The sequence below is a fragment of the Durio zibethinus genome, chromosome 9 (assembly GCF_047325235.1).
Source record: "Durio zibethinus cultivar Kanyao isolate XHJ-2024 chromosome 9, ASM4732523v1, whole genome shotgun sequence".
NCBI lineage: Eukaryota > Viridiplantae > Streptophyta > Magnoliopsida > Malvales > Malvaceae > Durio > Durio zibethinus.
In genome coordinates, this window is record NC_143170.1 from 27,893,226 (window position 1) to 27,919,065 (window position 25,840).

A 25,840-nucleotide genomic window follows, 5' to 3' on the forward strand; every position below is an offset into this window, starting at 1 on the left:
CCGGTCCCAAGCATTCTCGTTGACAGGCAGTACAAAATATAGTCAAACTATGAGGAAAGACCAAAACAAGAATTCTTGTTGGGTCGTCGCCTCCCAACGATGCGCTACATCAGAGCCCGGATGTAGTGTTAAATATGCAAGGGTTGCTAGGTCATCCCAGACCAAAACAAAAATTCTCATTGGGTTGTTGCCTCCCAACGACGTGCTACATCAAAGCCAGGATGGAGTGTTTAATTCGGTTGGGCCCTTTATAAATATTTTAACTCCGCACACTGCCGGTCCCAAGTATTTTTGTTGACAAGTGGTGTAAAATATAGTTAAACTATGATGAAAGACCAAAACAAAAATTCCTGTTGGGTCGTCGCCTCCCAGTGATACACTACATCAGAGCCTGCATGTAGTGTTAAATATGCAAGGGTTGCTAGGTTATCCCAGACCAAAGCAAAAATTCTCGTTGGGTTGTTGCCTCCCAACGATGTGCTACCTCCCAACGATGTGCTACATCAAAACTTGGATGTAGTGTTTAATATGCAAGGGTTGCTAGGTCATCCTCGACCGAAACAAAAATTCTCATTGGGTTGTTGCCTCCCAACGACGCGTTACATCAAAGCTCGAATGGAGTGTTAAATATGCAAGAGTTGCTAATTCATCCCCCGAAAGTGACACGTTGCATCGCCGCCTGGATGCGGTGTCAAATAGATAAGGATTCTCTTGTTTTGGTGGACGAACACGAGCAAAGAAGGTAGTCCATAGGGGTAATTCAAACAAAAACTTAATTTTTTATTTGGTTTTTTATATAGTCGATCATAGAGTATGAGATATAAGATTTAGTGTATTGTAATAGATTTAAGTGGCAAAATGCTGATTACCTTGGCTGATTATTTTAGTAAACATTTTGATTTTGTTAAGGGTGTAAATGAACAAATTTTCGACAAATTATTTGTGAATATGTTCAGTTTCCATTAATTTATTAAGCGTAACAAATAATCTTGAATAACATTTTTATGTTCGTTTGTTAAACGAACCGAATATGAACAGAGGTCTGTTCAATTTGTTTATATAGGCGAATAAGCTCGTTTAAAGTTCGTGAAAATTTTGGTTATTAGCCTTCAATTTTTTTACTAGAGGATTATTCTATGTGTTTTTGATTAAAAACGTTTTGAATAATTCACTCTATTTTTTGTTTGGAGATTATTCAATACGTTTTTCTTAGAAAATGTTTTGAATAATTCCTTCATTTTTTTTATTATTCATGTTGTTTTTTGTCAGAAGACGTCTTAAATAATCTCCTAAACCCTAAAAATTGAAGATTGTTCAAGGTCTTTTTATCAAAAACGTCTTGAATAATCTTGTTATAAAAATTGAAGTGGATTAGTAAAAGTGTTTTGACTATAAATGTCTTAAATAACACCATTAAATTTTTTGTAAAAGATTATTCAAGACGTTTATGGTCAAAAAAGCCTTAAATAATCCCCTCTAAAATTTTTTTGGGGATTATTCAAGGTGTTTTTCTAAAAAAAAATCTCTTGAATAATCCCTTAAACCCTAAAATTAAGAATTATTCAATGTATTTTTGGTCATAAATACTTTGAATAACCCTATTGAAGTAGATTATTGAAAGCGTTTTTCGCTATAAATACTTTGAATAATCTTATTAAATTTTTTGTAAAAGATTATTCAAGGGATTTTTGGTCAAAAACGTCATGAATAATCCTTTTCAAAATTTTTTTGGAATTGTTTAAGGTATTTTTGCTTATAAAACGACTTAAATAATCTTTTAAATCATAAATTCTAAATCCTAAAAATTGAAAATTATTCTAAAGCGTTTTTGAAAAAAATACATTGAATAATCACCTCATAAAAATTGAATTAGATTATTAAAAGTGTTTTTGATTATAAACACATTGATTAACCACACATCAATTACGAATCAAAACAAAGAATGAGTTAAGGCCTTCCTTTTACTCTGCTAGACTTATGTTACTATTCAAATGAATCCCACATCGCTTAAAAATCAAAATAAGTCGAGTAAAACTTATAAATTTTCACAATCCACTGATCATTTGTTTAATAAAATCAACAGTTAATTGTGAATATTGCGATTTTTCGATAATAATGAGTTAAAAATTCGAATTTGAAACTTAAAATTGAAGCTCATTTATGTTTGGTTAAAGTTGATTGAAAATAGACAAATCAAGCTCGAACATATATTGTGGAGTTCGTTAAGAGCTCGTTCATTTATAAGTTTGTTTATTATTAATCAAATTAAACTTGAACAGAAAGATGCTTAGTTCGGTTCGATTCGATTCATTTACGGTCTTAATTTTGTTGAGAAGCTTTGTCACCAATTTAGTTGACCATATTACCTAGCGCAGGTTGATCATAGCTTCAGAAGTATGAATCTTTTTCCCTCACTCTCTTTAGTATTCCAGTTGTGATTGCCATGAACTTCAAACTGGATTTTCTATGATGTGGAATCTGATTATTAAGTACTGTATTTGATTGTTTTCAACAAATTGGGTGTGTCTTGGCTGAAGGGTAGCAAGGAGATAATGGGCCTTGCGTCTATTTGCATGGTCGGCATCATCCATACCACTACCACTACCCCACCACCATTCCTACTTCTAGTGATTGACCTCTTGACCTTTGTGCTCGTTGTCTCCATGAACCCTTTTTTTATTTTTATGAAAACATCAGATAATCTCTTTGGAATTGGCTTTCATGCCTCTGGACTAGAGTCTAGCCTGAAAAATGTATTGTGCTTGCTTTCCACTACTCGGTTCTCGATTCCAAAGTGCTGCACCGTGAATCGTGATGGCTTTTTTTGGTAGTATAATAAGGATATAAAAATAATATGAATAAAAATTATAAAAATAACTAAAATTTAAACAAAAATTATAACTAAAATTAATAAAATAAAAATATTTTATAAATTTATTTTAATATAAATTATAATATATAATTTTTATATAAAATATAATATAAACATTTAAATTATTAATATTTTATACGTTATAAATATAAAAATTATCAGATTTAGTTTCCTCCCTTTGTCTCTCTCTTATCCTCCATAGCATCCAAGGGCTCTTTGCATTTGATAGATTAAGGTATTGTGTCTCACCAAATATTATAATTTAAAATTTTTTTATTTTAAAATTGTGACATATTTTTAGTGCATATTTAAAAAATAAAAAAAAATTAATTTAAAAAAATAAGACATATATTATCATTTTAATTTTGTTTGTAAAATTAAAAAATTTCAATGTTAATACATTTAATAATTTATATATATATTCATGTTACCAAAAAGTTGTATTCTTATAAGTACTGTTTTTTTTAAATTAAAAAAACGTTATTTTAAACTTTCCATATCGTTATCTTACTTTAATTCATTAAAGTAATCAGCAATTATATAATTTATTAATAAAATATTAGAATTTTAATTTCATTGATAAAATACTATTTTTGTCTTTTTTATTTCTTAAAACTATATCATATTTTTTATATCAAAACTTTTTTTTATATTTTAAAAATAATATATGAATAATATGAATAAAAATTATAAAAATAACTAAAATTTAAACTAAAATTATAACTAAAATTAATAAAATAAAAATATTTTATAATTTTATTTTAATATAAATTATAATAAATAATTTTTATATAAAATTTAATATAAACATATAAATTATTAATATTTTATACGTTATAAATATAAAAATTATCAGATTTAATTCCTTCTTTTTCTCTCTCTTATCCTCCATAGCATCCAAGGGCTTTTTGCATTTGATATATTAAAATTATAATTTATGATTTTTCTTTACTTTTTAACATTAAAAATTATGAAATTTTAATTTTATAAATTTTTTTTTAATTTTAATGTATTAAAAATTTTTTTGTGAAAATCAATATAAATATTAAAATTTTAATTTCAATTATGTGATATTAATTCATGATAATATCGAATAAAAAAAACTCAACAAAGTGAATTTTTTTTATAAGAAAAAATTTAGAAGTAAATAGATTGTTCAATCCTAAATTAGAGTAAGATGTATTGTATTTAACAACTTAAAATAAGTGATTGTAGGTCGTATATTCGAGATGATATCAATAAATAATTATCAGTAAGATTCAAATTAATAATTTAAAATAAATAGTTACAGATTGTACATTCGAAATGATTCTACTAAATAATCATTGATAAAATTTAAACTTAAAATTTTTTTATGGATAAAAATAATTTTAATTAATTAAATCAATTATTTATTGATATCAAAGCGAATTTGATTGATTGGAAATTGGCCCCAACTTTCCTTTTTTGGCTACCGTTGCTTTATAAGTTATAACAACGAACGAAACGCGCTCTCAGCAACGCGTTTTCCGTTGCTGATTTGGATTTTGGAAAATGGACAGCGATACTAAAGAAAACGTGGGCCATTTGCCCATTTCTTAACACTGTTGAAGAACTTGAAATCTCATTACAAAGTGATTTTTGTCTCCACATTTTTTATTTCCTATTTTTTTCTCATGCATATGTATCGTTTTTCGAGTTGAAAAACAGTCCGTGAGTACAGTTAGAGATGGGAAATTGCTTCTCCGACGTCGGCGGCAGTATGGCGGCTGTTGGTGGCACCGCGGCCTCCGCCGCCACCGGCAATCAAAACGACGCCGTCGACAACTACTTAAAGTCTCGTGGCTTCCACGGCCTCTTCTCTCAGATTGAGGTTTTCTTTTTCGTTTCTCTTCAGTTACTCTAGTGATAATGTCTAAAATGCCTAGTTGTGCCTTATAATGAACGGTCGAATTCAGCTTGTTACTGAGTAAGAGTAGATGATTGACTAATAGGTTTAACGCAGCTTTTTACGGCTTAATTTGATAATATTTTTCAAATTCAGAAACTAGAAATTTCTAGGTTTAAATTCATATTTAGATTTGGAGTCTCTGATCTTTTTTGGATAAGTGATTTGGAGTAGACCTGTCAATCTAAAATACGAGGTTACACACACGAACACAATTCAAAAAATAGATACACGGTTTAAAATTTTAATAATAACTATATATAAGTTTAACAAAATAAAAAAAAAAATGTATTTTATGCTTTTATATAGGCATGAATTGTGACATAATTTTTGTATAAAACACGTCACATATATACGAATTTTTATATTTTACAACATCAGAATACATGAATTGTCAGGTCTAATTTGGAGTCTTTGATTTTAATCAGTATTGATTGCATAAGCTGGTGTCTGTTTAGTTTTATCTAAATTTTGTGAAAATTGTTTTTTTTTTTTGCAAACTGTCTGCTGTTGCATTGACTCTTCTATGTAAAAACATTGTTATGCAGTTATCATTTTCTGCTACAAATTTGCGAGACCGGGATGTGTTCTCCAAGGTATGTTCGTATTTTAATATGCTGCAAAGATCGACCCTAGCTTATTTGCTTTACAAACAATGTTGTAGTTATGGAATTCATTGCTGTATTTTTGCAGTACCATATTTGACTTTGTTGTTAGAATTAAAATTATTGCCCATGATTCATTAAAACTTACTTATGGAAGTTCTATGCTTAAGGGATAAATTTTGGTTGCATTAGTTGATAGCTGGTATTAGAATTTGTGGAGGGTCTTTTCAATGTTGGATGACTTAATGATGCCTTTGAATAAGTGGAATTAGGAGATAAGAATTGGGACGTACGGATGAGGGACTTGAAGGTGAGATCGTGAGAAGTCACTCTGTACAGAGAAGGTCTTTGTCATTAAATTGAAACTTAGACGCCATATAGATAGTTTAAATGGTGCATTTAATGCAACCTGTAAATAGATGCTAGCTCATCTTGTAGAGAAGGGAATGGTGTGTTCTTGTGTGAGTCACTGTTAGTAGTATGACCAAAGGTTACAGATAATGCCATGTTTCTAGGATGAAATATTTGAGACATTCACATAATGTGAAGTACTTAAAGAACTCCTTTATTAACCCCATATCCAAACTGATCAAGAAAAGGCTCTTAAACATCTTAGGAATATGAGCTTAATGAATCCAAGAATCATGTCACCAATTCTAGGATTACTACCATCATTTTAATTGCATCTTAAGTTCATACCATGATATTACAAGAAAAATTCTGTGATAGGGAAAGATTTAAAAATCTATAATAAATGAAAAGTAAGCTTCTGCTTAGCTTTAGTTTGAATGCTCAGTTGGCTCTTACAACATTTTCAAAGCTTTTGTATCAACCATTAACTTTTATTTACTTTACTGCCATGCTTTATTCTTTAGTCATGAGAACTGTACTTTGGTTGCAGAAATCTTAGCTTGATATCTCATAAGTTTTGTTTGTTTTAGAGTGATCCGATGCTGGTGGTTTATATTAAAGATATAGATGGAGCAATTGCAGAAGTATTTCGTACTGAAGTAGTTCTCAATTCATTGAGTCCTACATGGATCACAAAGTATACAATTACTTATCATTTTGAGGTTGTCCAAACCTTGCTGTAAGTTCTGTACTACCTATCTTTTTTTTGGTCAGCAAAATGATTTGATTTGTTTCACTGTAATTTAATTTGTTGGATCACACTTGATTACAGGTTTCATGTCTTTGATGTTGACAGTCAGTTTCACAATATCGAAGTAAAGGTATATTTGAGTAATGTTGTCTTTTTCTTGTGCCTCCCCCCTCCTTCACCTCCCTTTTTAAATAGCTTAGTTTATGTGCTGACAAACTTGGAGGAAATATGTATACTTTGTTTTTGATATATTATATGTCTTTTTTTTTAGTTGTTTAGGATTTGTTTGCTCTGAAGTTATAATTTATTAACATGCTTATTTACACTTCGGTCATTTAGAAATATGATTTGACTTTGTCAACGAACAAGATGTACAACAATTCCTCCTCATGTCACTCGCATAATAGAGCATACAAACATTAAATCTTTAGTTGATGCTTGCTTTCACTTCTGCACAGATGCTGAAGCTGGAGGAGCAGCAATCTCTTGGTGAGGCAAGTTGTGCATTGTCAGAGGTATAGCATAAATATCTTCTTAGTTATGTCTTTCCTTCTCCGGTTCCTGTCCCTGTTAGCTGGGTATTTGAATGCAAAGATGTATTATAATGTAATTGAGCCGAAGTGCCTTAGTTTAGTTGAAAACACCTAGATTTAAAATAAAATTGAGGGGTCTTCCCTTGCTGTTTTGCTTTCATTTTGTTAAATTACAAATTTTGATATAGTTACTCATCAAATAATTGTTTCTACATCTGCAGATTGTAACCAAACCAAACGGGTCATTAACCTTGGATCTTATACGTAGAGAGGAATCTGTCTCATCAACCCATTCCCAACACCGTGGAAAGCTTACTGTGCATGCTGAAGAATGCTTTAGCTCAAAGACTACAGTAGAGATGATGTTAAGGTGTTTAGATTTGGAATCCAAGGATATCTTCTCAAAAAGTGTATGCACTGCTGATTTCAAGTTCTCTTACTTTTTGTTACATTTTATCAGGAATATTAGTTATCTTTCGGTGCCCTTCTGTACTTATCTTTCAGGACCCCTTTTTGGTAATATCAAAAATTGTGGAGAGTGGGATTTCTATTCCTGTTTGTAAAACTGAAGTCTTAAAGAATGATCTCAACCCAATATGGAAGCCAGTGTTTCTGAATATTCAACAAGTCGGAAGCAAGGTATAGCAAGTTTTTGTTCGTACTTTATAACAAGAGCTACTATTTCCGTAATTCGTTACATGGCAGTGCAAAATGTCTAATATTGGCCATTCAGGCCTTACAGGAAAACAACCATTTTCCTTTCAATAAGTTTATTCATCCTTCCTGCTAGTAATCCTGATATTGCTCAAAAGTCAGAGCTCTTTTAACTGTTGAATTGGTTATTATTACTGGGCTGCCTATGAATTACTATCAGCTATATAAATGTGCAGGTGTCTGCTTAACATGAGCAGATGTTTTCGTCATTGATGTTGAGCATTTATCGATAAGTTAGCCCTTATTGTTTTTGTTTCTTGCTTGTTTTATGAATGTCATTTTCTAAATAAACTTGTAGGATAGTCCATTAGTGATAGAGTGCTTTGACTTCAACGGCAATGGCAAGCACGATCTGATTGGGTAATTATAGATCTTATTTTCCTTTTTCCTTTTCCTTTGGACACATTGCCTGATACAGCTTCATTTTTTTTTTTTTGGGTTTTATCAGAAAAGTCCAGAAGTCACTAGCAGATTTGGAAAAGCTTCATTCTGGAAGGGAAGGAGAAAATTTATTTTTGCCAACACTGGTTGGGCATGATTACCATAACAAGGTTTAACTACATGGACTGGAATTAATTGCATAATGAATTTTTCTTTCACTTAGCTTTATTTTACTGATCTGCTAACTTTGTTACAGATGTTAAGAAGCAAGCTTTTTGTGGAAAAATTCTCTGAAACTGTCCAACATACCTTCCTTGATTACTTGGCTGGGGGTTTTGAGCTCAACTTTATGGTGGCTATTGATTTCACTGGTATTTTCCTGTTTACTTGTACCACAGACGGAATTTTTCGTATTGATGTGGTTACTTTCTTTTTAATAACTTTTAGGAGGTCAAAGCATCAAGTCAGGTTGTCAGTCATCATGCGGGGAATTCAAATTTTGTTTGTCTTGGTCTTGCTTCCTATTTGCATTTGAGCTGTGTGCATCCTTTTAACATGTCAATCTCTGATGCTAAAAGTTTAATTCTGCCGTGATGCACAGAGGCATAATTGTGCACATCAAGATTTTTGATAATCTTTCATGCCTACTTTCATGCATGCCGGGCACTGGGACACTCTCTTTGCATTTCACTGCATCTTGCAACATGGAGATTTTTATCATATTTATGTTCAGAATTTCAAAAGATCTTTATTTCTGGCTTTTTCATTGTGTTTTTGTGTATTCCTTGGTTAAGTCTTTATGATATGCTTGGTTGGAAAAGTAACACGCATGTTCTTATTTCAGAAATTGTTAATTCAAATTCTTGTATCATCATCATATCATTCTTGATGGGGATAGTGGTACTGATGGTCTTTGTACTTTCAGCAATTGTTCAACTAAATCCTTGTATAATCATCATTATCATGATGAAAAGTCCCTATAAACTGTCCCTTAATGCCAAATTTATATTCAAATTTCAGATTGATCTCACAGTTAAGTCCTCTGATAATATTCCATGCTTTGCTGTTTAAGTTTATATGGGATTGGAATAAGATATGGCTAATATTTGACATGTTGGAGTCCCACTGGCCGAATTACGGTGAGATCCAAATGCTTTATTTACCCAAAGTACTTGCCGTTATTACATATGGCCCCCTCTGAAATTCGACCAATTGCTGTCCTTTATTTTGATTAGCCAATTCTTTTTTTCAGTCTTTTCTTATTAACTTTAACGGCAAAACATGCCACATCTTTAATTATGTTAATTGGGGGACCAGTATAAACATAAAATCTGGACTATAGTGAACATTTTGGATTAAAAATATAATAGTGAATTAAACAAACAATTTTTGAGAGTACGAAAATTGTTACATCTATTATCCCTTCTTGTTTCTTTTCTGTTTCCTTTTCCCCTAATTTAACAAGTTGTTTAGAATCAATTGCCTAAAACATGCCTTGCATATATAGGTCTAAGTTTTGAACTATGCTGCATTTCTGCATCTTAAGACCTTAGAATTTGCTTTATATAACTTTGAAACTGTTAAAGTCATATGGATACATGTGGAAGGCATCATGCTGCATGTGCTGTTTTGCAAACATGCAATAGGTTATACACATTTTATTTCTTAATTCTGGTCTATCAGCTTCGAATGGAAATCCCCGCCTCCCCGATTCCTTGCATTATATTGATCCATCAGGACGGCTGAATGCATATCAGAAAGTAAGAAATGGATGTCCTCTCCCTTTCTTTTTTTTCGAGAGCCCAAGCAAATGTTAATGTATCTTTTCACGCAGGCAATCTACGAGGTTGGAGAGGTATTGCAGTTTTATGATACAGACAAGCGATTTCCTGCCTGGGGATTTGGTGCACGGCCCATTGATGGTCCAGTTTCTCATTGTTTCAACTTGAATGGAAGTAGTGACTACTGTGGGGTGAGTAGTTGCTAACATAAATCTATTTTCAGTACCTCGTATGCTCTTATCTCTTACTCTCTTGGCCCTGATATTAACCAAATATCATTATCTCTCAGGTTGAAGGAATCCAAGGAATTATGATGGCCTATACCAGTGCCCTTTTTAATGTTTCTCTTGCAGGGCCAACACTATTTGGACATGTGATTAACAAAGCTGCATTAATTGCCAGCCAATCTATTGCCAATGAAGCTCGAAAATACTTTGTTTTATTGATAATCACGGTAAGATATAAAAAAGAAAGGGATGGGTTTTCCTAGCTCAAGCTGAAGTTTATATAAACTTTTGTGAACATGTATGTAATTGGTATTTGTAGCCAACATTCATACCTTTTTATATTTCTTTTTGTGATCTTGTCCTGGATTTCTCTATTTGAGGGACATACTAAGCAAATTTTGGCTCTAACTCTTATACTTGTTAATGTTGCTCTAGGATGGGGTAGTAACGGATCTCCAAGAAACCAAAGATGCCATAGTAAAAGCATCAGATCTCCCATTGTCGATCCTCATTGTTGGAGTTGGAGGAGCTGACTTCAAAGAAATGGAGGTACTTGCTACTTATACCCTTTTATATCCATTCGAGGGGGAATGATCTCTTCCTAATTTATCTTTTTCTTGGCGGCACTTGATGAGAAGAATCAATTGGTTTATTAAGTAACCAAATCTCTTTTACAGATTTTAGATGCGGACAAGGGGGAAAAACTCGAAAGCTCGACTGGACGTGTGGCTTCACGTGATATTGTTCAATTTGTTCCATTTAGGGATGTACAAAGTAAGACGTCTACTCACTCCGATGGTACTATGTGAAAACTGATTAAAGTGCTTCGGAAATTATTTATAGTTTGGGATATACCAATCCTTTCAATTGCAGGCGGTGAAATTTCTGTTGTTCAAGCACTTCTAGCAGAATTACCTACACAATTTTTGACCCACATGCGAAGCAGAGATATTAAACCAAGCACTTGATTGTAAAGCATTGTACGTATCAAAATTATTTTTTCTGTTTTCGGTTTCACACCTTGAGTTTGCCTCTTGTCAATTGCCATCATGGTTTTTCCTTCTATGAGTCATGTTGTATCGAAGTCGTGTATCATGCGTCTTGAGAGACAACAGATGGATATATTGCATTATCACGTTGGATTGAAGATGATCAGGTCAACAAAAACTTTGCCGTCCCGACTGTCTGCTGGCTTGACCGCTCGGCTGAAAGCACATTCTTTGTTATGTCCAGTGTCCGCAATGGGTTGTAAAAGCATCACCTAGGAATCAACCAGGGACGAATCTGTTGGTTCTGAAAACAATTGTAGACTAATGTGAAGAACATTGGGTATCAGAGTTTCCTCTTGAATTCCTTATTCCCCATTTTTGGGGGCGCATAAACAGGTGTACTCAGTTGGTCTATATGATAATAATACTGCTATAATGTGAGAGCATTCCACTCCATCTGTGGTGGATGATGAATGATCCCAATAGGTTTTATGAATGTGAATTGATTCTCCTATCTGAATTGGTTGTGATTTTATAACGTTGGGCAAAGCACACAAGGGAAGCTATTTCCTTCTAGTTTTTTATTTTTTGTTTTCTGAAGGCATAAGTTAAGAGTTTCATAATCAGTAATTTTGTATGAGAAGCGATATGTAAATGTAATGTAAGTTATGACTGAAATTTGCGATATAACCTCCCCGTCTAATCAGTTCGGAATAATGCACGATATACATTATACAATCTGCTTAAACTAAAAATTAAAGATTAGGCAACTATATTAATTGTCATGTTTGTGATTCAAATAGGACTTGCCGTACATAATATAACAGCTACATAGGTTTTTTTTTTTTTTCAAAAGAAACTTACGCCAAGGTAATTAGCTCTCTCTCAGTCTCGAAATAAGCAAATTGCAGAATTGGCTGTGACATCAAAGCTTTAGAAGGCCATTTGATCAGGTCCGCCAGAAATGGATCTTGAAGCGGCGGCACTGTGGCGTGCGGCGTGACAAAGTTGTCGAAGCTTGGTTGGCACATACCAAATAGCAAGACGGGGATGTGCGTTGAAAATTGCATCAATATCCCAACCCTGGCGCCCGGCTATGGCCACGAGTGGCTTGTAGCAGGCCTGTCTCCACGCCCCAACATTCTCTCCTCTCTCCTTGAAAACTCTTCTCAGCGCATTCGATGCGTCCTCGTCAAGGCAATGCAGCGCATAGCAGTGCACGTAGTGTCGCATTTTGGGCTTGTTAATGTACCTTGCTCCAGCCTTCTTAGCATACCTGAAAACTTGATTGGTCACCTGTATAAAAATTCTACCCATTACATTGATTACCGGAATTTGGGTCTTTGAATTCAGAGACAAATAGTAGTGTCCAACCCTTTTGTTTCGACTTTATAGAGTATTTTTCATGGGGTTCAAGACATGTTAGGATCCAAAATGCAAAGGACTTGGTTCTGAAAACGTCGTTAAAAATGGTGCAGCTGTCATACGGGGGACATACCACTTAAACCCATCCTGACAGCGAAAATAAGGCTAAAAGACAGACCCCACTCCTCTCCGTACCCAACCTGACACATTTTCTTTGGAACAGCTAGCTTTATTGAGAGGGTCCGATTCCAAGATTCTAACTGAGCCATGTTTTACAGCTAGTCAGGTGGCAAGCCTCGTGCAGTAAGAAAAAATTCACAATTGCTAGTGAAACAAAATTTCGAAGAGTTTTCTTTCTTGTTCGATTAAGAGCCTTAATGATTAACTTCATTTCAATGTCAGCGTTTGATTCTTGTTGTTTTGTTTGGTTGTGTAAGAAAGTAAAAAAAAAGGGATAAATTTGTTACCTTGGTGGGGCATTTTTCGCCATGGTCCTTGGCGATGTTTTGGACTTGAATCAAGAACTCCCGGCACTGCTCGTAGAGATGGAAGAGGTAATCAAGACCGTTCTTTTTGCCCCGAGCTACCTCACCGGGTTCCGTTACAATGAAAGGGTGCTCCCGTTGTCTCTCGTAGTCTCCACCATCACCATTTTCATCATCAATGCCACCCTGTAATTCATCTTCATGATCAACTTCTGCTACCAACTTCTTCTGCCCCATCCTCCGCCGCTGCTTCTTCTTTCCCCCAGCCACTACCATCTCCCACGTGCCCCTTCCACCGCTCCCTGCCGCCTGTTTCTCTTGCTGCACTGGCTCCTCTGATAACCCTGCCAATGACACTCTTTCAACCCTCCCAGAAAAAAAGAAAATAAAAAGAAAAAGAAAAAAGAAATACTACTACTTCCATTTGAGATTAAGATATTGTTGCGCCAGCCAAAATAAAATCAAGAGCAACACGTTCATTTTTACAATATCAGAAGTCAAAAACTATCCAGGAAATTTATATAGCTTGCTTCACAACAATCTTCCCATTCACGTCAAACCAACTTTTATATACATAAAACTATAACGATCAGCAAAATGAGATTGTTTAAAGCTTCAAAAACAGCTGCTGAACAGTTACTTTTTATAGTATCTGTCATGAAATGAACATCAGATTATGTATATTATCAAAGAAAGAAAAAGAACAAAAAACGGTCACTGGGATATGATAGTAATAGATAATAATCATAATACTTGTTTTTCAAGTCTTATATAGATTCTATTACGTCAGGCGAAAGAGAAATGGTAATATATCAATGAACTAATTAAAACTAACCTTGCTGGGAGAAGGCATCAAGAGAGCTGGTGGTGTCACCTGAAACCAAGTGTCGCCGCCTTGAATCCTCTTCTTCGAGCCTTCTCCTTTCGGCTCTAACAGCAGCTTTAATCCCATACCTCTCACCAACTAGCAGCTCCCACCTGAATATCTGCGAGACGCTATTCATCATCTCATCTAACTCCTCTTCCTTCATGCCTAAGAGGGTACTTACAGTGAACCCTAACTCGGTTATCTTTGTTGCAGTGTAGTATCTGACCCCGTAAGCTTGAAAGAACTCCTCTATCCCTCCAAGCTCCCTCGGCCTCCCCATATAAGCAGCCGCAACTGCAGCAACCGTCTGCGGCTGAGGTGATGCCACTGCTTCCATGAAACGCGCTGGCGTTGGGGCCACCACTCCTCTCGTGTCCCACTTGAAGAAGCTACCAGTAGTGAAGGCCTCAGGGTCCATTTCTTTCTCAAACTCTCTTTTTTTCTCTCAAGAAAATGAAGTTTTTTGTAATGATTTTTGGCGAGGGGACCCTGTCGGTTGCTATAAAGACAGAACTTTGGAATCCCCAAACTACCCTTCCATGACTGGTTTTCTTGCACCTGACTGTTGGAACCTAACCAGTAACCAGTGAGAGACAGTCATTTCGCTTCCCCATCCCTTTCCCTCACAGTTAATGTTCCTCTGCATCAGCTTTTGTATAATGAGCCAATAGTAACTCGACACGTCACTTTCAGAATGATCCCATAAAGGTGGGTACGGACAAATTATTTTGGTGATTAAGATAAGGATTTAGGACTTTTATGTTAGAATGTTTTGAGCCATCCGATTGGTGATCCAGAGAGATCCGTAGGGTAACATTGATGGATCTGAGGATTGCCAGATTATGTTTCCTTTGACTTTTCTCGTTGAGCATGGATTTTTCGTTTTGAACTTCGTTCTAGTTGCCTGGTCTGATTTCGTTGAGCAAAAGATCAACTTCCAACATTCCATTACTTTTCAATGTACCAAAATGCCCCCCCTATTTTTTTAGCAAAATACTTCTCTTTTTTTGTTTTCTAACAATAATATTCTTCTTTTTTTTTGCATGATAGATTCTCCGATGTCCATATATTATATACTATGCATGCAATGGATCTTTTGCTTTATAAATATATATATTTTAAGCATTTTTAATAATCCTGTTAATCCTAAATCAACCACTTAATGGTTAAAACTTCGTGAATGCAATTATGGCTTTGGATTGCTTAGAACGTCATTTGTTTTTAGAAAAATAACTTATCCGTTGTTAAAGGAAGGATTTGCTAAACGTCCTACGAACTTTTGATTAATGACTTGTGAGGTATTTTTTATAGGATAAAATCATAAAATCAAGAAAGTCAGAGTAGATAATATCTTATAAGGGTGTGAATCATGATAGGTAAATTGATCTGATACATCAGATTAGTGAATGCTCGGATCCCGGAGCCACGCGAATTCAAAGCTTAAGTCTCGACTCGTGACAAATGGTATCAGAACTAGTCTTAAACCGTTCGACTTACGCCAAGCGTCTCGAGAGAAGTAGGCAGGATGACCACTCTTCGTGACGAAAGCGTCACGAAGTTAGGTGAAGGAGAATGTCATGGACCTAAGGAAAAATTTTGAATCCCACATCGAACATAATAGGATGGGCACTGGAGTATGAAAGGGTTCACACTACCTCTTCCTTGTAAGATACCTTTTATATGATAAAATCGTGAGGCCAAAGGGGTTAAAACGGATAATATCTTACAAGAATGTGAACCGTGATAGGTAAATTGATCTAAGACTCCGGATGAATGAATACCCAAGACTCGAAGTCACGCAGATTCGAAACTTAAGTCTCAACATATTTAATTTATCAAAAATCACTAAATGTGATTTACACCTGCTTGAAATTATTAAGTGAGATTAATAATTATTTACGTGAACTTTTTTTAAGTTTCATGCAAACATCTTATCAATTATTAACTATTTTAATAAGTTTATTATCGCTTTGTCTCAGACATAAGTAATTGAAAGATCAAGTACATAAATCAATCAAAAAGAATGCTTAATCTTACTAGGCATACTAGGCACATATTCTAAGTTTCTCTCCATTGAAATTTCTCACACACACCTCGTCATGTCCATTTTTCCTTAGTTACTTCCTTATTCCATCTTAAGCGATATTATTAAGCATTTCTAATAATATCAAATGCTATTTCTATTTTGACATTTCTAATATGGATTATAGGCAAATTAAATGAATTACATGCAAATGCAATGTACATATGATGGTATTATTTGTACCTATTGTCACCCTATGCATGCATATATAAATAATCAACATTAATTTAGTAAATGTTTCGAATGCTTTGAGCTTAATTATCTTCATGTCAGATTAAAAAAACAAAATTGTTTGAATTCAAGGTAGCAAGTTGTAAGAAAAAACCCTTTTAATTGAGTTTAATTTAAGGAATTCATTATGTTTGATTTGGTTAAGCAGATGAACTTCTTTCTTATGAATTGATATTTATTAAGTACATTAGATAAATATATTTTTTTGTATTTGAAATTATAGGCTTTCTCACTCCCAAACGCAGCCAAAGTCCAAAGGCAAGAAAAAAAAAAGAGGGTTGAAACTTATAGGGTACAATGGAGCTTTCTGAAAAGGGTTACTTCTTCTGCAATTCTGAAAACCTGAAGCCTTCAATTAAAACAAGCTCTGGAAAGGCTAACTCGGTAATTTCAATGAAAAATTATGTAACCAAATTTAACTTTGTAATGTCTAGTATAAAAATAAAAAAAAAAGACATTTATTTTTTTTATCAAGTTAATGTTATACTGTTCATTGGCAATGTAAAAGATTGCAGAGAAGTACAGAAAATGGCAGGTGTTTCAGCTGAAACCCGGTTGCCGAAGCTCTTTGAAAAAGACTGTTTCCATTTGTACTTTCAAAAGACAAACGCCATTTCTCTCAAAGCCATGATCTGATGTTCTTCTACCTGTCTGCTCCCATCAACAAGTCCAACATAGTTGGTCCAAAGACATGAAACTCCCCCACTGCCTGGACACGTATCCACATCACATTGGTGGTTGGATTAAGGAGACAAACCGTGGGAATGTAAGTGAAGAAGGAAGCAACCTCCTACTCCATGAGAGATCTTTATCTTCTTGTCAGAATTATAAAACAAGGAAAACAAAAGCTTTGGTCAAACGGGCTGTCACTTTCAGTTTGACCAATCCAAGGACGACACGTCATAGGTCTGCTGGACACTAACAGCTCCTCCCTCCCACAGTACTCATCACTTTATTACTTTCTTTGTTCTTTCTTTCTTTCCATCCCCTTCTTAGCCAATGCCAAAATGTTTTTGTTCTGTTATGCCCTGTTTTCTTCCCACACTGCAGGCCACAACCTGAAATTTGGCTCCTGTTTTTTATACTACTTCGTAACGAAAAGCTTCATTGGTTTTCGAAATTGTTAAAGACAACCCTTTTTTTATATCTATATCTAATACTGATATGCAATTTGTGCACTGAAACTGAATCCATGGATTGTTTCTCAAAACCTGGAACCTAATTCAAGATGAAGTCTCTTGTTTCGTTACGTTACTTCATGTCACTGTTATCATGAAATAGATAAAGATCATTTTAATGAAGAAGGTTACATCCTATTAAAAGTCGTCTTTTAACAGACTTGGAATTGAATTTGCAACAATTTTATATATGCTGGACATTGAAAAAGTGAACATATTTATGCTCATATATCTTTTAACAGTCATGAATTAATCGGAACCAATGGCAGTTTGCCACCGTATGTTTCTTGGAGCTGGCTCTTGTCAATTTCTTCAAGCAGGGTTTATTTCAGCGTTTTGTTGTCAATGAACAGTATCTTTAAAAAGCACACAAAACCTTTTATGTCAAATCTACCATATAACCTAACCAGATAAATTAAATACATTGCAGGTTTGATTAACTTGTTCTTGGATTTGTTGTCAAATAATTCAAGGGTAAACAATTTCCCATGCCGTCATTAATATGTACGGTGCATGCACTGTGAACAACTTTTCTAGTCTTTCGGGGTAATACTCCTGTCATTTTCAGAGAAGAAACTATGTTACCGTTTGATCTGTAGGAGTGATAAATCACATTTGAAATTTATGAAAATACACTAAAAAAAGTTATATATATATATATATATATACACATACACGTGAGATATCATTTGAATTTAAAAGTTTAAGTTATTATCATTTGAATTCAAAAATTTAAATTATTAAAATTTTGATCCTTTATATGTATATATATATATAAAATATTTTATTCAAATTTTTTAATAATATCGTTTTCATTTGTGAGTTTTAATTAAAAACTACCTCAGTTCTTTTATGTGAATAAGTCTTATTAAGATCTCATTTGAGTCGTTATTTTTTTATGTGAGTAAGTTTTATCAACAGCATTCGAGCATCGACTAACCTTCGATCTATTAAGAATTTTCCCCTCAATAACACTACTGAAATTTGAACTTGTGATTTTCGAACCTGTGACGTTTTAAGTTTGATATCAAAAAATCCATACGTACATGTTGGATATTATTTGAGCTCAAAACTTAAATTATTAGATTATTAGACCGTTCGTGTATATATAAGACATTTTATTTAAATTTTTTAATAATACGATATTTTTTACGAATCATATTTCAACATGATCAACCCTGCCTCTCATGGCATAAGCGACTGATATATAGCCAATCTTTTTTCCTATGATCGTTTGAGCAGGAAAGAAGATAAAAAAAAAATAAAAAGTGGACAGTTTTCAAATATGCATGTTTAGTTAAAGAGCTAAACCTGCACGAAAAATAGAGCTGCAAGATATGCCCGGATGTCGCTGTTTGCATATCTCCAACCTTCAAGATCTCCAATACCAACGAATTTCTCTTGTCCAGGAGGCATCCTGGAGCAACATGGTTTCATCAAATATAAACTACAGAATAGGTGCCATAATCCCCAAATTTTTATACTGCTTCAGGCTGATTACCTTGTCAAATCACATGTCTCGCATGAAATTGTATAAAAACGGTTACCTTGCAAATATTTTGTGGAAAGCGTAGACTATGAAACCTGAACATTGACATGGTAGATTAAAATGAATAATAAAGAAACATGCTGAGGGCAAAGTCAGATCAAAATTATCAGAAATGTTTTGAATTTGGAAAAAGTAACGTACGCTTGAATTCTTCCACACCACCTTTATGTTGGAAATGTCTCGCGGCAAGAAGAATTGGTAAGCGTCGTCCTTTATTGTCTGATCCTTGCAGAAACATGGCAGATGTTTTCCCTACATCCAAGTCACGAGCTCGCAGAAATCGTCTGAATGTCAAATCATCTACTTCCTGCAAAACCGATTCTGAATCTCAAATTATTCAGCTTTGATGAAGGGCAATTAACGGTCAAAACACAAAGAAACAACACTGACAAGAAACCGAAGAAGCAAATAATTTGTTTCTGCAGATGGATATAGCAGCAAGAATTACACTAAACAAGAAGGAAAAAAGAAAGAATTGGAGAACAAAGCAAGCAGACCTTGGAAGAGGATCTTCTTTTTTAACCAAGGTTCTCATAAGACTTATTTTAGCCTTCTCCATTTCATTGCTTTCCAAGCTCTCTTCTCCTGTTTCCTTGGAGTACCTCGGAGTAATCCATGTTATTAGAAGAAATCATCATCACCATATTTCTCAGTTCCTTTTCTTTTCTCTCTGTTATTATCCATAAAATTATAAAAAAAATATAGAAAACAAATTATTTTACACCAAGTATAACTCGATTCTCCTTATATATAACTGATGATATAACTTTTTTTTTTTGACATAATGAACCCAACATCCCACATTTTAAGTTAAACAACAAATTAAAACACTAATCAATACAAACCAAACAACGACTTTGGTTGCTCATCAGATTAATTACTAATCACTCATTCATTTTCTTTTTCTTTTAAGATTGTGATGATTGAATCACATGTCTGCTAGGTATCGATCATTTTCTGTATTCAATGCAGCATGCATTTTTTTTTCACTATCTTTCAGCATATTAATTAATTAATTATTATTAATTATATATATGTTAATTTTTTTTTTTAGAATTTTCTTTTTGATAAAATATTCTCTTATTTTGATAGAGATAAAAATAAAACATTTGATAGAATAAAAAATATATACACGGCTTATCCTTAAGCCTTTAGTTTAATTGTTAAAGACGTTTGGGAGAATATTAAGGATCTGATTTCGAATCATATTTCTTCTCTTTTTCCTTACCTGTACTATGATTTTTTTCTCTTAATGTAATCAATATATATATATATATATATATATACATATATGCGACCAACAACTGTGTATTATATTGATAAAATGATGAATTCTTAATTTTAATAATTTAAATTTAATTTCAACTGCTTCAATTATATAAATAAATGATGACATCTGAAGTGATAGTATTTAATTTGATTTGAATCAATTTTTTTATTTGATTTGGATTAAGTGTTTTTATTTAAAGGTCTAACTAAAACTCTTAAGTTTAAAAGACTAAAACCAACCAATAGAATCCATTAATTTCAGATTTGGGTTTTTGTTTTAATTTATTTATATCCTTTTGAAGTTATGTTAAAATTGTTAAAGATTTTGAAAATAAAATATGAAAAATAATCCCACATTAAAAAAAAAAAAACAGATAGTTAAGTTTATTCAAAGTAAATAGATAAATCTCTTCAAAATAAACAGTTTCAATTATTTAAAATAAATAATTTTTATCTATTCAAAATAGACAGCTATGTTTGTAAGAAGAATACTTATTTGTTTATAAAAGGCTTCTTTGATTTTTTGACAAGAGATAAAAATAATTCTTGAAACTCTCCTTTTTCTTTTAACTCCAGATTTCTTTTATAAAAGTTTTGCTGTAGAAAACTTATATAAAAATTCATTGATTTTGTGATACACCGGTGATTGCTTTGGTGAATTGATTTTATCAATGTAAAATATAGTTAGTCATTAAAATTTATTGTATCATCAAGATTTATTATCTATAAATTTTTTGCACACTTATTAAATAAATAATACGATGGGATAAATAAAACCTTAAAAAAAATAGTACTGTTACACGTTTTAGAATTTTTTTTTAAATTTTAGATTTATTTAAAAACAGTAATTTTAGATTTTCAGTATTTGTCTTAACAAAAATAAAATTAATAATAATTTTTTTTTAATTAATTTTAAATTCTTGCATGTTTTGACCGATCCAAATAGTGATCAAACCATTTGATACGTTATAAAAACAATTAAAAAGTAAAGATATGTAAAAAAAAAAAAAAAAAAGAAAATCAATTGGGCCTAAATTTGTTAGTTTATTTTTTATTTATGTAGATTTAATTGTTATAAACATAATAATTACTTATGAATGTAAATTTTTTTGGTACTTCTGATGTAAAAAAAAATGTCAAAACATAAATTACCCTTAATACAAAACTTTAAACTTTCATTTCCCTAATATACTATAAAAATACAGTAACTAAAGACAAATAAATTACTTAACCCTTCATTTCCCATGTATGTTCTAAATATACAGTAAATAAATAAATATAATCATCATTTTATTCTTACGAGAAAAAGGTTTAATAATTTTTTTTATAAAAAATAGTAATTGAAAATAAAAAAAATTATATGTATTAAATTAAAATTTATTTTTATTCAACATTGTTTTTTAAAATATTATAATATTTACTGGATTAAGGTTAACTTTCATTTTTTTTTAGTTTTTAATCTATTTTTACAAGTTTTTTTACTTATTATGTATATGATTGAAATTTTTTTTATAAATTTAAATAATATGTAAACGATAATCATTACTTTATCTATATCTTCATCTCCCCTTTTCAGCTAAAACAGAAAGAAAATTAAAAAAAAAAAAAAAAAAACCCTGAGAAAATGGTCAAAGTAGAAAATTTTATGTCGGCAGCAGCAAATTATATTTGTTGTAAATGTTGAAGAAATTGATTAAATAATTAATATAATATATTCTTATATAAATAAAAGGAAAGCAGTTTGAAAGCTGATGCCAGTGGCTGGGTTCTGGTAACTAGGAAATGGACTTCTCATCAAATCACATGGTACTGCATGCCGACAGTAATATTTTTATTGGTAAAAAAAAAAAGAACAAAGAAGAATTTTGTTGGACCAGAATTTGCTTGTCCTTCTCTACCAAAATCTCATGCACCTTCTTTGTCAAACTAACAATAGAAAGCAAAGAAAACCCATGTCTTTCATACCTTTAAAACTCAGTAATTCTTGAGAAATCTCCCTCTCTTAACTACTTGTTCTTGTGACGGCACAACTGTTTTGCTTTTCTTTTTGTTTGATTTCTCTTAGGGAGGGGGTGCAGGTGCAGCTGTGTCTTGGATTGATCTTTTGAGCTATGATTCTTTGCTAAATTTGAGAGATTTTGTTTAGTCTTGAAGGAGTAAGATTGAGAAGAGAAAATGGAGATTTGGAGATGGGTATTTATTGGAATTCTTTTTCTTGCCGCTTTTGTTGTCAAGATTGAGGCTTTCAAGCAGGGTCATAGACAATCTACTGAGAGAATTTCAGGTAAGATTTAACCTTTAATATATTTTTCTGAGGCTTCATTTAGCTGAGTTTGAGGAGTGTAATTTTGATAATTTTGTTGGGTTTTCTCTACTTATTAAGAACTAATGTAGTGAAGAATTTTTCTGATCTTCTTCAAGTTTAAGCTGGATTAGACGTTTGCTTGGTGGTTTCTGAATTTAAATTGGTTCCTCTGGCTTTTTTTTTTTTTATTCAATTAGAATGTTTTGTATTCAACAATCATGCAATGTAGTTGAGCATTCCTCTCCAAGAAAAGTGCCCATTTTCATAAAAAATTACAATGTTGTCAAGGTGGATACAGTTGCTAAGGGTGAAACATTAGTTAGTCCCAATGATAACAGGGATAGAACTGCCTATTAGTACCTTAGAAGAAATGTAGCCATTGATGAGCTTTTGTTTGGACTGTTAATCTATATAATGCTAAAACGGAGGCAGCATCGTTTGATATACCGGAATCCTCTTAGCACATCCTTACTGTAGTATTGATCTTCTTTGAGTCAACCGCGTGGCAGGCTGTATAAGAATTGTGCAAGAAGCAGAAAACGAAGAAAATGAGAATATTCTGATATCTGATGTTTTAGTATGATATTTGGTTTGAGGTTTAGTTTGTCTGAATATGATGTCTTATGCATAATTGCTTATGTGTGATAAATAGCTGGCAGAAACAATATAATGATCAAATTTCGATTCTGATGGTTGCTTAGGGCTGTTTTAAGTGAAATTATTAGGGGATTCTTTCCAAGCAAACTGGTCAAGTGCATATGGATTATATCAGCTCTGTATAATGATTGGAGATCCTATTATGAATATAGCGTGATCCACTTATAAGGCCTGTAGTTTGGAAGCAATTTTTTCCTTTTACAAGGGTTTCCAAACTTAGTTATTTACCATATTTTATTCATCAGAATAAAGTAAAAGGGAAGATGGAATATGGAAAACATTTTCCAAATCTACACATTTCCATTACTTCTCCCCCATGCTAATTTATGAATGCATGTTCACTTAAGGAGATTGAAGAATAGGAAAGGTACCCACCCTTGGTCAGTAGAATTTATTTTGGACACCTTTACCATGTATTTCTCAACGACATGTATATTATCAAAACACTTTAGGAAGTTCAATTTAGGAGCTGAGTCCTATTTTTTGAAGTTGGATGCGAGGGTTATACCTTTTCATATCTCTGCTATCAATTGAAGGTCTACTTATTCCTCTTAAGAAGTTGCATACCAAGGTATCCTGTCAATTACTATATCATTTTTCTTTATCTCCAATTTGTGCTTCACACCTGCTCCTCAAGGATTGCCATTCAGACACTCTTCATTTTGTGGTTCCACTATTAAATCACAAATAATAAAAGTCTTACTAAACTATCGAATTTCTCATGCTATGAAATTTGAGCATACCATTTCTAATTTGATAGGGTTTCATGGATTGCAGGCAGTGCTGGTGATGTCTTGGAAGATGATCCAGTTGGAAGGTTGAAAGTTTTTGTTTACGAGCTTCCTAGCAAGTACAACAAGAAGATTTTGCAGAAGGACGAAAGATGCCTCAACCACATGTTTGCAGCTGAGATTTACATGCATAGGTTTCTTTTATCTAGCCCTGTTCGAACCCTCAATCCTGAGGAGGCTGATTGGTTTTACACTCCTGTATACACTACATGTGACCTGACGCCAAATGGCCTCCCTTTGCCATTTAAGTCACCACGAATGATGAGAAGTGCAATACAGCTTATTTCTTCGAATTGGCCTTACTGGAACAGGACAGAAGGGGCTGATCACTTTTTTCTAGTGCCACATGACTTTGGGGCATGCTTCCATTATCAAGTAAGTGTTTATCCTTACTCTGTTTTCTTCTCAGTTATACGTGGCACATTTTCAACTGATTAGATTGATTATTATGATATCCTATGGTGGCCCACTGGTTTTTTGTCTTTAGGTTTGTCTGAATGTTATTTGGTTCTTGTTTTCTGGAAAATGATTTTCTCCCTATCTTTTATTTGGGATAATCATTAATTACTCAAATATGTTATTGCAGGAGGAGAAAGCCATTGAAAGAGGAATTCTCCCCTTGCTCCAACGTGCCACATTGGTTCAGACTTTTGGACAGCGGAATCATGTATGCCTGAAAGAGGGTTCAATCACAATTCCACCATATGCTCCACCCCAGAAAATGCAAACACATCTGATTCCTGAAAAAACTCCTAGGTCCATCTTTGTTTACTTCCGTGGACTGTTTTATGATGTTGGAAACGACCCTGAAGGTGGTTACTATGCAAGGTATGTCTCTCTAAGCTTAATTGTTAATAGACTGCTGTTTGAAAGTTCAAGGGTCTTTATTTTTCTTAGGAGATGTAAACAAAAGAAAAATCATTGTGATAAAATACAGTTGCTGAAACATGTTAATTAGAGATGTTACGCCATGGCAATTATGAGAATGGAATAGTGGGTCTGCTTTCATGTTACTTAAGAAGCACTATACAGAACCATGTAGAAATTCCATATGTCAAACTAAAATTGATTCAATTAAAAATTTCTTAGATGATTTGTGGAGTTATTTATGGATGCTTGCTGTAAGACAAATTTGATCCTAGATACCTGCCTTCAACTTGTTCAACAATTATACAGAGGTGCTAGAGCAGCAGTATGGGAGAACTTTAAGGACAATCCACTGTTTGACATTTCAACTGAGCACCCAACTACCTACTATGAGGACATGCAACGAGCTGTATTTTGTTTGTGTCCACTTGGCTGGGCACCTTGGAGTCCTAGATTAGTTGAAGCAGTGATATTCGGATGCATTCCTGTTATTATAGCAGATGACATTGTTCTACCCTTTGCTGATGCAATTCCGTGGGAGGAAATTGGAGTTTTTGTTGATGAGAAGGATGTTCCTAACTTGGACACGATGCTCACATCTATCCCACCGGAAGTAATATTAAGAAAGCAGAGACTGCTTGCCAACCCTTCAATGAAGCAGGCAATGTTGTTCCCCCAACCTGCTCAACCAGGAGATGCTTTCCATCAAGTTTTGAATGGACTTGCACGTAAATTGCCACATGACAAGAGCGTGTACTTGAAGCCCGGTGAAAAGGTCTTGCATTGGACCGCCGGCCTCGTTGGCGACCTGAAACCTTGGTAACACTAGCACTTGTAATGTAACATCAGGTTCCTACAACCTTCCAGCATTCCACCCTGTAGACCTACATCTGAACGTTACAGGAGTTTACCTGTATAATTGAGCCGCTGATACAAAATGTAAATCTTAATTCTGCCAAAATGCATTAGATATAAATTCTCTTTTCTTCAGCTTTTGGGTTGTGACTATTCAATATGTTTTCTCAGAATTCAGGACTTCCCAATCTTTAGTTCATTCAATT

At 33.3% G+C, this 25,840-nt stretch overlaps 3 protein-coding genes and 1 long non-coding RNA gene across 6 annotated transcripts; 2 read left to right on the top strand and 2 right to left on the bottom strand.

Annotated features, from left to right (window-relative positions):
* Nucleotides 1-4,367: 4,367 nt before the first annotated feature.
* Nucleotides 4,368-11,645, top strand: LOC111314227 (protein BONZAI 2-like). 2 transcript variants are annotated; one of them, XM_022915372.2, is made up of 16 exons: nt 4,368-4,724; nt 5,348-5,395; nt 6,346-6,494; nt 6,588-6,636; nt 6,965-7,021; nt 7,261-7,449; nt 7,544-7,678; nt 8,052-8,113; nt 8,202-8,304; nt 8,391-8,505; nt 9,818-9,894; nt 9,969-10,106; nt 10,205-10,369; nt 10,578-10,691; nt 10,820-10,916; nt 11,016-11,645. In XM_022915372.2, exons 1-16 carry the CDS (start codon nt 4,581-4,583, stop codon nt 11,108-11,110), a joined length of 1,737 nt encoding a protein of 578 aa, XP_022771107.1. In that variant the 5' UTR covers nt 4,368-4,580; the 3' UTR covers nt 11,111-11,645. The 2 variants fall into 2 exon arrangements, with proteins under 2 accessions (XP_022771107.1, XP_022771115.1); XM_022915380.2 differs by lacking the exon at nt 6,965-7,021 and having other exon boundaries at nt 4,430-4,724.
* Nucleotides 11,646-11,925: 280 nt separating this feature from the next.
* Nucleotides 11,926-14,388, bottom strand: LOC111314246 (floricaula/leafy homolog). Its single transcript, XM_022915397.2, has 3 exons — nt 13,817-14,388; nt 12,964-13,325; nt 11,926-12,427 (listed from the first exon to the last, which is right to left on the bottom strand). Exons 1-3 carry the CDS (start codon nt 14,265-14,267, stop codon nt 12,065-12,067), a joined length of 1,176 nt encoding a protein of 391 aa, XP_022771132.1. The 5' UTR covers nt 14,268-14,388; the 3' UTR covers nt 11,926-12,064.
* A 3,475-nt stretch (nt 14,389-17,863) lies between these two features.
* Nucleotides 17,864-19,590, bottom strand: LOC111303881 (uncharacterized). Of its 2 annotated transcripts, none has more exons than XR_016345404.1 (5): nt 19,388-19,590; nt 19,032-19,197; nt 18,843-18,925; nt 18,653-18,758; nt 17,864-17,896 (listed from the first exon to the last, which is right to left on the bottom strand). It is a non-coding gene; the product is annotated as an uncharacterized LOC111303881 (long non-coding RNA). The 2 variants fall into 2 exon arrangements; XR_016345405.1 differs by having other exon boundaries at nt 19,032-19,211.
* Nucleotides 19,591-21,931: 2,341 nt separating this feature from the next.
* Nucleotides 21,932-25,769, top strand: LOC111314259 (putative beta-1,4-xylosyltransferase IRX10L). Its single transcript, XM_022915422.2, has 4 exons — nt 21,932-22,443; nt 23,899-24,287; nt 24,499-24,740; nt 25,089-25,769. The coding sequence occupies exons 1-4, from the start codon at nt 22,335-22,337 to the stop codon at nt 25,600-25,602; spliced, it is 1,254 nt and encodes a 417-aa protein (XP_022771157.2). The 5' UTR covers nt 21,932-22,334; the 3' UTR covers nt 25,603-25,769.
* The last annotated feature ends 71 nt before the right edge of the window (nt 25,770-25,840 follow it).

Bases quoted from the DNA above. Each gene is read 5' to 3' on its own strand.
- LOC111314227 (XM_022915372.2), top strand. From the start codon at position 4,581: ATGGGAAATTGCTTCTCCGACGTCGGCGGCAGTATGGCGGCTGTTGGT. The intron at 5,396-6,345 runs GTATGTTCGTAT...TGTTTGTTTTAG, and splicing joins ACCGGGATGTGTTCTCCAAG to AGTGATCCGATGCTGGTGGT. The intron at 8,506-9,817 runs GTATTTTCCTGT...CTGGTCTATCAG, and splicing joins GGTGGCTATTGATTTCACTG to CTTCGAATGGAAATCCCCGC.
- LOC111314246 (XM_022915397.2), bottom strand. From the start codon at position 14,267: ATGGACCCTGAGGCCTTCACTACTGGTAGCTTCTTCAAGTGGGACACG. The intron at 13,326-13,816 runs GTTAGTTTTAAT...TGTCATTGGCAG, and splicing joins TGATGCCTTCTCCCAGCAAG to GGTTATCAGAGGAGCCAGTG. The intron at 12,428-12,963 runs GTAACAAATTTA...ATTTTTATACAG, and splicing joins GCGAAAAATGCCCCACCAAG to GTGACCAATCAAGTTTTCAG.
- LOC111314259 (XM_022915422.2), top strand. From the start codon at position 22,335: ATGGAGATTTGGAGATGGGTATTTATTGGAATTCTTTTTCTTGCCGCT. The intron at 22,444-23,898 runs GTAAGATTTAAC...CATGGATTGCAG, and splicing joins ATCTACTGAGAGAATTTCAG to GCAGTGCTGGTGATGTCTTG. The intron at 24,741-25,088 runs GTATGTCTCTCT...ACAATTATACAG, and splicing joins GAAGGTGGTTACTATGCAAG to AGGTGCTAGAGCAGCAGTAT.